This window comes from Osmia bicornis, unplaced genomic scaffold, assembly GCF_907164935.1.
Source record: "Osmia bicornis bicornis unplaced genomic scaffold, iOsmBic2.1, whole genome shotgun sequence".
NCBI classification, from domain to species: Eukaryota; Metazoa; Arthropoda; class Insecta; order Hymenoptera; family Megachilidae; genus Osmia; species Osmia bicornis.
In genome coordinates this window covers 136,410-149,152 of record NW_025791432.1, presented here as the reverse complement: position 1 = coordinate 149,152, position 12,743 = coordinate 136,410, and the positions used below count along the sequence as shown (strand labels likewise).

The 12,743-nt window shown below is 48.7% G+C and overlaps 1 protein-coding gene across 1 annotated transcript in view; it reads left to right on the top strand.

The window, feature by feature from the left end:
* Positions 1-2,442: 2,442 nt before the first annotated feature.
* The window catches only part of LOC123989163, a 48,167-nt gene continuing 37,866 nt past the window's right edge, over positions 2,443-12,743 (top strand). The window contains exons 1-2 of the mRNA XM_046289840.1: positions 2,443-3,022; positions 3,308-3,866. Of these exons, the coding sequence (XP_046145796.1) occupies positions 2,443-3,022; positions 3,308-3,866 (1,139 nt within the window). The remainder of the gene's footprint in view (positions 3,023-3,307; positions 3,867-12,743) is intronic.

Here is a 12,743-nt window from a genome sequence, read left to right as displayed (position 1 = left end):
ACATGGTGGCAACCTCATAAGGGTGTTGGTGCCGTTCCTTCAGACCTCGCAGCCCGCGAACGCCTCCACGTCTTCGCAGCCCACGGCGAAGGCATCACAGACCACGCAAACGCAATCGACAACACATTGAGATGTCGGTGCTGTCGTCGACGCCCACGCAGCCTGCTCAGCCCACGCATTAAAGGACCACGCAGCCCACGCACTCAGACCACGCAGACCACGGACCACACTTCTAGCAACAGCACTCGCAAGAGTGCACACTGACCTCGCAACGCAGCAAGTAAGAATTCTGGTCGATTCAGGCTCTGAAGTTTCTCTTATTTCAGAGTCTGAAATAAGAGTTCTCTTTAGTTAATCAGCTTAGACTCAGACGGAAACGCTCCTCATTGGATGTCCACGGAGTTGGTGGCCTCGCATACCAATGGAGTGGTCAATATTACCTTCCATTCCAACTACAGACCATTCTCAGTCACCGTTCAAGCACACGTGCTTTCAAGAGTGACTACTTGCCTGCCATCAGCACCACCATCTCAGCCCACTCTGCCAGCGCATTTGGAGAAATTTAATCTCGCAGATCCTCAATTTCTCGTATCCAGACCGGTGGACATCATCCTCGGAGCAGACGCATACGGGCAAGTCATCAAGCCAAATATTATTCGGAACACGTCATTACCGTTGATCGCTCAACTCTCGATTTTCGGTTGGCTCATAATCGGGCCCCTCGAGGGCACTCAGACAATTCGCAGGACTTCTCATCAAGTGACAGTCAATAATACTGATCGCCAATTGAGTGAGTTACTCAGCCGCTTCTGGACGCAGGAAGAGCCACCGCAGGACACGGCACCCTTGCTCACGCCAGACGAGCAAGAGTGCGAAGATCATTTCAAGACCACGCATTCAAGAGACTCCGCTGGAAGATACATCGTGCGATTGCCGCTCAAACTTCATCCTCGAGCACTTGGCAATTCTTATCAGACCGCGCACAGTTGCCTTCAACGGACTCTCAGACGACTCAGTAAGGACGCCCAGTACAATCAGCTGTACACCAAGTTCATGCTCGAGTATGAGCAACTTGGTCATATGGTAAGACTGAACAACGACTCAATAACTAGTCCGTTTCAGTACTTTCTTCCGCATCATGGCGTTCTGAAGTTGGGCAGCACGACCACCGCATTGCGTGTGGTTTTCAATGGCTCCAGTCCAACTTCATCAGGATACTCGCTGAACGATCTTCTACATACTGGTCCAAATCTGATGCTGAATATCGCAGATCTTCTCATTTGGATACGAAGATACAAACATCTGTTTGCAACTGACGTCACGAAGATGTACCGACAAATTAAGGTGCATCCAGATGACTGGAGCTTGCAGCAGATACTCTGGCTTGATGACACGCAGAAAGAAACACTGTACCAGCTGACCACGGTCACGTACGGAACGAAAGCTGCACCGTACTTGGCTGTCCGAACATTCTTGCAACTCGCTGACGACGAAGGGTCGAAATATCCCCTTGCCGTGGAACCCATCAAAAATGGCAGGTATGTCGATGACATTTTTGGTGGCGCAGACACCGCAGAACATCTACAGGACGTTGCAAATCAGCTAACGCAGTTGTGTCAAGCGGGTGGATTTCCACTCGCAAAATGGCACTCCACAAGCAAATCGTTGCTAGAAGACCTCGCACCAGAACAGACTAACGCAGTAATCTCATTCGACGACTGTGCAACCAAAATTCTCGGAATTAAATGGATTCCACAACAGGACACGCTCAACTTTTCGACCATATCAGCCACGCAGCGCACGCAATTTACAAAACGCCTCATTCTCTCCGAAGTAGCTCAACTCTTTGATCCACTCGGTTTTGTTGCACCTGTAATTATCAGAGCTAAAATTCTTATTCAAGAGCTTTGGTTACAGGAACTCAGTTGGGACGACATTCTGCCACTTCACATTACTCAACGATGGTAATGCATCAGGGAAGATCTAACCAGCTTGGCCAAGCTTTCCATCCCTCGATGGTTCAACACCACGACCACGTCTACAGTTGAACTTCATGGCTTCGCTGATGCATCAGTCCTCGCAATGGCAGCCGTCGTCTATCTCGTCGTACAGGCACAGTCCACGGGTACCCAAGTTTCACTTGTCTGCTCGAAAACGCGAGTGACACCACTCAAACGTCTGACCATCCCGAGGTTAGAACTCACAGCAGCGCTGCTACTCTCTAAACTGATACGTCATGTTCACGCTACTTTGAACATGAACGTTTCTCAGACATTTTTGTGGACGGATTCAGAAGTCACGCTTGCGTGGATCAAAACGCACCCCTCCAAATGGAAGGATTACGTTCGCAACAGGGTAATCCAGATCCAGGAGATCACGCAGAACTTTCACTGGAGGCATGTACCAGGATCATCGAATCCAGCTGACTGCGCGTCAAGAGGCATGACGACAGAACAGCTTCAACAGCACTCGCTCTGGTGGACGGGACCACCGTGGATCACGCAACCACAGAACGCATGGCCCACTCAGACCAGTGTAGACGCAGACGAGCTAGGAGCTCCAGAAGCTCGTGCTGTGGTTTCACTGCACACGTCTAACGCAAACGCAAAGGAATATTCATGGGAACTGATCTATAAATATTCTTCCTTTCACAGACTACTCAGAATCACCGCTCTTTGCCTCAAATTCGTGGACAAGCTGTTCAAACGACAGGACGCTTCGCCTACGCATTTTATCTCAGCAGCTGATATGGAGAAGGCCAGAATCTACTGGATTCAGGCCACGCAGTCCGCATTCTTCAAAGACGAACTCGCTGCACTCGCCAAGGGAACAACGCTTCCAACAACTCATCCATTCACGAGGCTCACCGCTTACCTCGACCATCAAGGAATCGCCAGGGTAGGCGGACGCCTCCAACATTCAGAACTCTCGCACGATGGCAAACATCCTGTTATTTTGCCTCGTGATTCACGACTCTCTGCACTGCTCATCGACCACGCACATCGTCAGACCATGCATGGAGGTACGCAATCCACCCTCGCTTTTCTCAGACAACGCTACTGGATTCTCGGTGGACGAGCTCCAGTGAAAACGCATATCCTGAGGTGTGTGAAGTGTGCTCGGCAGAGGGGGATCCGTGCCCATCAACTGATGGGCCAACTACCTCTTTGTTGGGTCACTCCATCACGCCCGTTCACCCACACAGGGGTGGACTACGCAGGACCGCTCACGCTGAAGACTTGGAAAGGCAGAGGAGCCAAGACACAGAAAGGGTGGATTTGCGTATTCGTCTGCTTCGCAACATCAGCTGTTCATCTGGAAGTTGTCACCGATTACTCAGCCGACGCGTTCATCGCAGCCTTTCGCAGATTCGCAGCAAGGAGAGGAACTGCAGCCTCTCTCTACTCAGATTGCGGCACCAACTTCCAAGGAGCAGACGCGCAGTTGCAGAAACAGTTCAAGGACAGCACACGCGAAAATCAAGACCTCGCAGCTTTACTCGCCAAGGATGGTACGCAGTGGCACTTCAACCCTCCTGCCGCTCCACACATGGGTGGAAAATGGGAAGCGGTGGTCAAGTCTCTCAAATTCCATCTGAAGAGAACGATTGGGGATGCCTTGCTGACGTTCGAGGAATCAATAACATTGCTCGCGCAGATCGAAGCCATCCTCAATTCAAGACCGTTGGAACCACTCAGCGATGATCCAGACGACCTCTCAGCCCTTACACCAGGACATTTCCTGATCGGATCGCCGCTCAACGCAGTGCCAGAGCCCACGCTTCTCGACGTCTCAGTCAACCGATTGTCAAGGTGGCAATTTCTGCAACAGCGTCCCCAACAGTTTTGGAGGCTCTGGTCCACGCAGTATCTTCAACGACTCCAAGCAGTCTCGAAGTGGCATCACCCGTCAAATGAGATCAAGGTAGGCACTCTTGTTCTTATTACTGATGAACGCTTGCCCCCAGGAAAATGGCCCATGGCACGGGTTCTCAAACTCCTACCAGGCAAGGACGGATTGACCAGAGTCGTCGAGCTCAAGACGGCCACCACGACGCTCACACGGCCCATTCTTCATCAGTCCTCTCAGGACGACGCGGACACGCAGACCACATCATCGAACAGTCGCTGATGGCAGGGGGGAAATGTTGGCGAAATTCCCTACGTACACGCAGCGTGACGAAGTTAGCAGCGAAAGTAATTCGTTGGTGCGTCGTTACCGATAGCGGCAGCACCTCACGGGCCCCCTTTGTCCACGCGGAACCGGCACGATCGACGCCATCATCGATTTCGTCCTTCTTGATCGAACGCTCAGAGTACACGCACGCGTTTCGTTTGTTTTCGCTTTCGCTTAGATCAAGCTTTCATTGTTAATATAACAATCTTTTTGACCACGCATTGTCCACGATTTCACTTGTGTAAAGTGCAAATTGACCACGCTTCGACCACGCACTATTTCTGTACGTTGACCACGCGGTGTGATCTTGCACGTTTTGTGTTTGTACGTGAATTGTAAATAGTTGACGCGCAATAAACGAGTCGTGTTTGTTGCAAGGTGTGTCTCATTTATTCTGTCCACTCAGACCACGTGAACTCGCAAACACCTGTGTAAACTATTAGCAACGCGCTAAAAGAACAAACCGATGCACATAGCAACAAAATAAATAAAATAAATACGGTGCCGCACCGCAAATGACATAAATAGCATGAGATATGAAATATGAATATGAATAGATGATAAAATAGCATAAAATAAAATAAAATACCATAAAATAAATAATATAAAATAGGATAAGATAAAATAGGTTAATATGAAATGAAATGAAATAAAATAAAATGGAATGAAATAAAATAAAATGAAACGAAATAAAATAAGATAGAATAAAATAAAGTAATGTAAGATAGGATAAAATAAAATAGAATAGGATGAAATAGATTAATATGAAATGAGATAAAATGAAATAGAATAAAATGAAATGAAATAAGATAAATAAAAGGAACCACGAAAGATAATGAATAAGATATGGAATATAAATATAACATATGAACTATGTACCGAAACTGGAATATACAATATGAAAATGAAAATACGAAATATGTAATCATACGACGAAGCAGCAATATTGCAATGCAAGCCACGTAAACTAATATACTACACCACCGATATTAAACCACCGAAAGTAGCAAATAATGTAAAATACCAGCGGTGAATGCGATAAAACGATAAAACGATAAATAAATAAACTGAACAATTAAACAATAAATCAACCAATTAAATCGCGTAGCGATACACAAGTTGCGCAGATTTATTAAACACATTATAAAACTATAGGCAAAGGAAAATAAAATATAAAACACTGAATAATGAAACGAACCAGGAAATAAATTATATAAATTAGATTAAAACACAGTAAAATACTGACAGATAAGAAAATGAGAAATACGATAGATAAATAAGCGAAAAGAACTATACCGCAGAAAAACACCGGAAAACCGGATAATCGAATAATCGACTAATAATCGACTAATTGACTACGTTAATAAATAAATAATTAATTAAATTAAATAAATTAAATAAGACAACAGAATAACGTGCCGGCCAAACATATGCCACGAGATAGCAATAATAAAGTAAATTAATGAAGTAAATTAATATCACGAACACAATAATTATAAAACATCAAAAATATCAAAAAATAACGAAGCACTTTCACACAAGAACGCTTAATACACTTAATAAATCCGCGCAACAGACACAAAATGGTAATAAAAGAATAAAAAACAAATAAAGCTAATACGTCACCGAACCGTTGACCTAATTTCACATCGTCTGTCCTCTTCTATCCAAGGCTCTGGCCGCGCGTGCAGCCGTCTGTCCTTCTTCAACTACAGCGGCCATCTTGAAAACCTGTCAGTTCTTGCATCCACTTCCTTAACCAAATTAATCGCAAAATCACTCAAAAAACGCGGAATTACACTACGAAACGTTCACAATTAATCAGAATTATCCTTAAATAATGTCAAATGTTTATAATTAGCACCACGAACACCGGAAACACGACATCGAAATGCCGCGTAACACGCACACCACGTTTTTATTGATTATTAATAAATTAATACAATATTTAATTCAAAAACGACACATTAGTACTTCCGAACAAACAATAAAATGATTTTAACAAAAAACGCGAATATCTAAGCAACTATCCACCGCGTTGCAAATCTGACCGCGGAGCGACCACGAAACACGTCCGCTCTCCTCGACGCGTCGAGCGGGAATCACCAACCTAACCTAACCTAACCTAACCTAACCGAACCTAACCTAACCTTTTTATTTATTTTTTATATATTTTGACAGCAAGAAAATACATTCACGTAAGCGAGGAACCCGTCGGGTTAGGAGGGGTCTCGGGCAGTGTGGGACTCAAAGGTACATACCAAAACAAGTTTCCCTGAGTTGGATCGTTACAGTACCCCAATACCCACTAAAAACTTGCTCCGTATCAGCCACAGACACCTCCGGCAACCTCAAAGGGCTTTGATGGAGAGCATACTGTTTAGCCACGATGTTGCTCACCCATCGACCGACTCGGACGACCTAAAGGCGTTCAGTCGCCCGAGAACGTCGCGGATAAACCCCAGCGCACCTCCGCTCATGACGCAGGCTCGTTTTGGCCGACGGTGAAATCATTTAGCCACAGAAGGTACAGAATGCATTAGGTGGGCACCCTGCAGCCGCTGTGCGTACACACCGCCGACAGTGTAAAATTTTCCTTGAAGAGTTGCTTTCCCTATCCGTGTGTTTGCTACGCCGGAAATGGATGGGATAAGCTGAGTCGCTTGGTCATCAGAGGCCGCAACGCACATTTGGGCGAGCTAAGCCTCCCAATGGGTGAATTTCAGCCCGGGAGAGGTCGCGAAAACGCAGGAGAACTCGCAAAATTGCGAGAAAAGGAGAGCCTGAGCCGCCTGGACACCAGCGACCGCATCACACATTTGGGTGAGCTAAGCCTCTCGATGAGAGGAGTTCAGGTTCGGATTTGGTTACGCGCACTGGGGAATGCACCCATGAGAGCGGGCGAAAGGAAAGCATGGGTTGCCTGGACACCAGCGACCGCTACGCACATTTGGGCGAGCTAAGTCTCTTAATGGGCAAATACCAAGCATAGGTGGACTCGCGAAAGGGCATTGCCAGCGCGCAACGATGCCCTTTAAAACGCGTACCGAACCGACCTGGATCGCCTGGACATTTGCAGCCAAAATACAATTTTGGGTCGATGGGCGAGTTCCAGGTTAAGGATAGAGCGCGTAGGGTAAGTCGTCTCCGTAGGAAGCTCGTGTGAGCTCGCGGCAGGTAAGGCCGGATCGCCTGGACATCAGGGTCAGCAGCACCGGGTTAAGTGAGCTGTCCTCTTGATGGGCGAAATCCGGTTTCAGGAATGGAAACGTAAGGTATCGCGTGATCGAAGGGATGTCGGTGCGCGAGGGTTCCGGGTCGCCTGGACGCCAGTGACAGCAGCACTCGTAAGAGTGAACTGGACCACCCGGCGGGCGAATTCCAGATGAAGGAGAGAATGCGAAGCGTAACGCGTAAACGAGGGAGTGCTCGTGAGAGCCCGCGAATGGGGGATGCCCGGGTCGCTTGGACACCTTCGACCGCAACACACATTTGGGTGAGCTAAATCTCTCGATGAGCGAATTCCGGGCGTGGAAGAGGACGCGAAAAGTTTTCGAACGAGGGGATGCTCATGCGAGAGCACGCGGTAGCGCTCGGTAGGTTCGTGTCGTTTGTCGCATGCATTCATCCATTCATTCAGATTCAATTCATTCGATTCTATACTACACGTATGTAAGGGTACCGATTCAATTCTATACTACACGTATGTAAGGGTACCGATTCAATTCTATACTACACGTATGTAAAGGTGCCGTAAGCGGGATGCTACGTATAGTACGTATGCAGTAGGAGAATCTGAGGAGAAGAGCGGGTAGGGTCGTGGTTCGCTAAGAGTCGGCCGGCGAGAAGAAGAATCAGGCCGGCCGGTCTCGATCCACTGCCAGCGGGTACGACGAGAGGGACCGTTCGAGCTTGGGATGCTGCGAGGAGCGAGCGCAGGGGATCAAAGAAGAAGCCGCGAATTCAGCAACCGGAGGAGAGCCGAGACGCGAGCGTAATATATCCGGGATTCGAGGTCGCTGATTGGAAATTGCGCGCGCGAAAAAATTAAAATTTTAATTAAATTAATAAAATGTAATTTGAAAAGTGTAATAAAGTTCAAAATTTATCAAAATCTGAGAATTATCAGGAGGCTAGAATTGATGATTTGTAGATAAAAAGCCACGTTGAAATTATAATTGAGAATTGATACGTGTCGAAACTAACTTTTAGGATTGTCGTGAAGATTAAATTAAATCTAGGGGTAATTAAATACGATTTTCGCGAAATAAGGTTGATACAGATTGTTTTCAAAATTTGACAAAGGGAGAAGTAGGTGTTCGGGCGATAAAGCATACGTTAATTTGGTTTTCAAAGTTTGGATTTTAGAGCCGGCGCGAGAACTGTGAGATTTTAGCGTCTCGTTGGGTGGATGGGAGGCGCGTGCAAACGGGCGATGCGCGGATTGAGTCACCCGCTCGCAGGTCGCGGCCGGAACCGGGTCAACGAGTCCCCCATCGGCCGGTGTCCGAAGGGATGCGAACGGGCCTCATCCGTGTATGTCGGATTGTTGCTGCCTATCTAGAGGGGCTAAACGCGCGGTGCCTTTTAAGTCGCCTTTGATAACAGGCTTGGGTGGCTGAAGACGTATTCTGTAACAACCGCCTCCAGGGGAGACATGATTCTATACTTCCACAGCAAATAGGATCTGATATAATCGAAAGTCTGGTCTATGCTTTATTAAGTCAACACCCTTGACCGTTATTGATCAGTGAGTGCGATTAATTTAATTGTAATTTATTCACGTTATTAATGTTGACTTGATTAGGTGCTTTCATCGAAGGCTTGGTAAGTTTTGGGTTGCCGGGCTTTGTTGAAGACGACCACGAGACCCCTGCTTCGATCGAGGGGTGGCGAGAAAGCGAGGGGAGTGTGCCGAAGCGCGTGTCTCGAACGCGGGGCTCAAGGGTGAGGGACTACCCCTCGGAGGTTCTCCCAGCCACAACGATTGCCGGCCGCTCTGGATATAAATTGGGGCACCTCGTAGGGGCCTTCATTTAGTACATTCGTAACTGGGGAAGTCACTAGTTCGCGCTGTTTGTGGTGCTCCGAATCGAAGCTTGGAGCAATACGCGTGCGTCGATACGTGCGCCGTGGTGCAGTGAGGGGTTATTGTGCATAACTAAGCGCAGCAGATCAGCACAGCACACCACAGCACATTGCTCATCCTCGCAGCGAAAAGGACGCGCTGTCGCCGACAACGCCCACGCGCCAACGCGTCTATAGCAGAGGCGGGTGAAGAAGAAGAGGAAGGAGGAGTAAAACAGAGGAAGAGCGACGCAGCCGATCACTATCAGTCATCCTACGACAAGCATCGCTGAGTAAGTAAGTATTGAGTGATCATTTGTCGATTAACGTTTATCGCACCATCCTTGTTTGTTCAGCCTGCCCGTTTAAACACTACTATTGTTGCGGATGTTGCTGTTAGTTCCGCTGCCGTTGCTCCTATTAATACGTAGCTGGTTAGTCCTTGATTGTCAACCATTCTGGATATTGGCCGAATGCCGACTGTAAATAGCTGTTCGGTTTGCCGGTGTCCTGATACTAATTGCTTAGTTCTATCCTTACTCTTGATGAAGTTGATTGAATTAGTTCGATCTTGACTAGCATAATTAATTAAATATATTCAGTTAAATCCTGGCTTGGCTTGACTTCGCTTCACGTTGTCGAGTGGTTCCATGACTTGTTTCTAAGTCGGGTCAGGTCAGCCCGCTGTCGCGCCTCATCCTTGGATTGGGTTGCGTGAGTTGAATTAAGTTGATAAGGCAGGGCGGAGAGGGAGGGCGATGCACGCAGATTGATGCGAGTCAGTTGAAACAATCCCTTCCGTGCTACAGTTGTTCCCTTTTCTCCCCCTCTTTTCCCAGTTTTTTTCCCTTCCCTTTTTCCTTCCTTTCTCTTATTCTCTTTCCCTCCCTTTCTTTTCCCCCTTTTGATTCAGATTTAAGTTATAGATCATGTCATTTGCTTCGCTTTCCGAACCCATGTTACTCATTGTTTGCTGTGGTTTAGGATCCTTGTACCGTGAGGGTCATAACCGGGGTTGTCATTGCCGTTACAAGTCGCAGAAAGTGTTGATCACTGCCATGTCAGTTCAGTTCGACTTAAATGTGGATCCTTGTACTTAACAGTGCCCGTTTCCTTTTGTTCCGATAGCTACGTTACTGTGCTGCTAAATCTCCGAGCCGAAGAAGAAAGAGAAGAGGAAAATATGTCTGCGTTCAGCGTACTGCAGATCAATTTAAACAGATGCCGCGCGGCACAGGATCTCTTGTGGCAGGCCGTGAACGAGTTTCGCGCGGATATAGTCGTCATCAGTGAGCCGTTTAATCCTCATCCGAATTGGCATCAGGACAGGAGCAGCTCAGCCTGCGTGTGGTATATAAATCGTCCTACCTGCGACATGGGGGTGACAAGAGAGGTGTTTGAGACAGACGGATGCGTGGCATTGGAGACTCGCAAGTTTGTGATAGTGAGTTGTTACTTCTCACCATCACTGACTATAGAAAGCTTTGAAGGTCAATTACGGGGTCTTGCGACATGTCTGTCAAGTGTTAGGAAACCGATTATAATCGCCGGGGATTTCAATGCCCGCTCTCCGCACTGGAGATCAGATCGCGTGGATTCACGCGGACACCGTATAATGAATTTGATCGAGCAAGCAGGGCTGATGCCCGTGGCAAGTCAAGGAGGCCCGTCATTCGAGCGTGGTGGCGTGGGTTCTCGAATCGATGCCCTTGCGTGTAGCCGCAGCCTCCAGGGTAGAATATCTAGGTCCACAGTGTCCACGCGCTATTCGGGGTCGGATCACCGCTATCTTATTCATCGATTTAAAGCGAGACCAGAGGCTATTGGTTCGCCCGAGGATTCTCTTTGGGAGGCGAGACTAGGTCGCCCGGACATGGAGGCGTGGAGGGAAATACTGAGCGGCCAGTTACCGATACCAGGATCCCTGGGTCCAACAGCTCAACGTGGTCAAGAGAGAGGAGCTGCAGCAGCCGGTCCATCGGAACAGTCCGCGCTTCCGCCGCTGTGCACTGTGGCCGAAATTGATGAAGTGATTGAGGAGTTAGAGACGCTCTTTCAGTCAACCCGTACACCATTGCCGACCCGCAAGAGGAGGAAAATGCAAAATGTACCATGGTGGAGCCAGGAGATAGCAGATCCGTGTCTCCAAGCAAAGCGTCTCCGCCACCGCTGGCAGAAGGTGGCTCGCCGGAGCCCGACGGCAGCACGACAGCAGGCGCACCCGTATCGCATGGAGATGTTGGAAAGCCGACGTGCCTTATCCTTGGCATTGCGTCGAGCTAAAGAGGCATCGTGGAGTGAGATGGTCTCGACTATCGAAGAAGATGCGTGGGGGAAACCCTACAAGGCAGTCATGAATCGTCTGAAGGGGAAGTCGCCCCTGGTTCGCCTCAACCGAGAGGAGTTCCACGCAACGGTGTCCGCGCTTATCGTGGTGGAGCAGGAGCGACAAGAAGAGACTGCCATCCCAAGGAGTAGTGCAGCAGAAGAAGAGGAGGAAGACGAAGCAAGAGGAGAAGAAGCAGCGCAGGCTTCATTGATCTGGCCTCGTCAGGAAGGAGCGTCAACGTCGTCGGCATCCAACGCACGCGAGATCGCGGGGGTAGCCGCAGGGTCAAGCGCTGTTCCTCCTAACACCAGAAAGAGATGCTGAAGCCCAGGGGAGGGCAACTCGCGCCAGGGGGACGTGTTCACGAACGAAGATGTGAGGTACGCAATGGGGATGTTGAAGAAAGGAAAAGCTCCGGGTCCGGATGAAATCCCTGGCGAGGCCGTTCACGTTCTGCGTAACACTGCATCCGGCTGGGTTTGTGCCCTTTTCAATTCCTATCTGAGGCTAGGATACTTTCCAAGGGCTTGGAAAGTAGGGCGCCTGGCTTTAATACCGAAGGCCGGGAAAGTCTGTAATTCTCTTTCCGACCTTCGACCGCTTTGCATGCTGTCAGACATGGGGAAGTGTTTCGAATATGCTTTGCGCGTGTTAATGCTAGAAGCGATTCCCCTGTCTGGAGGGCTGTCGGTGCGTCAATTTGGGTTCACGGAGGGCAGATCAACTCGTCAGGCGATGAAGGTGGTCATGTCGGAGTGGGATCGTGCGCGCAGAGGGCGAAAGCACTGTCTGCTAATTACCCTGGATGTGAAGAATGCATTTAATACAGTGCGTTGGGACCGCATCCTGGCTGCAGCCAAGCGCCGTGTGTTTCCGACGATAATAATGGACATGAAACGTAGCTATTTAAGCGAGCGAAGAGTGGGAACCCGGACGCCAAGCGGTGAGTGGGTGGAAGTAGCTGTATTTGGTGGGGTGCCATAAGAATCAGTGTTGGGACCACTGTTGTGGAACCTATCGTACGACGGGCTGCTGGAGGTGCTGCTGCCACCAGGCGTGACAACCGTGGGTTTCGCGGATGATATGGCGCTGCTTATAGTAGCCCGATCATTAGACAGAGTGCGCGAGCTGGCAGAACATGCCTTACCTGTGGTGGGGGCGTGGTACGAGA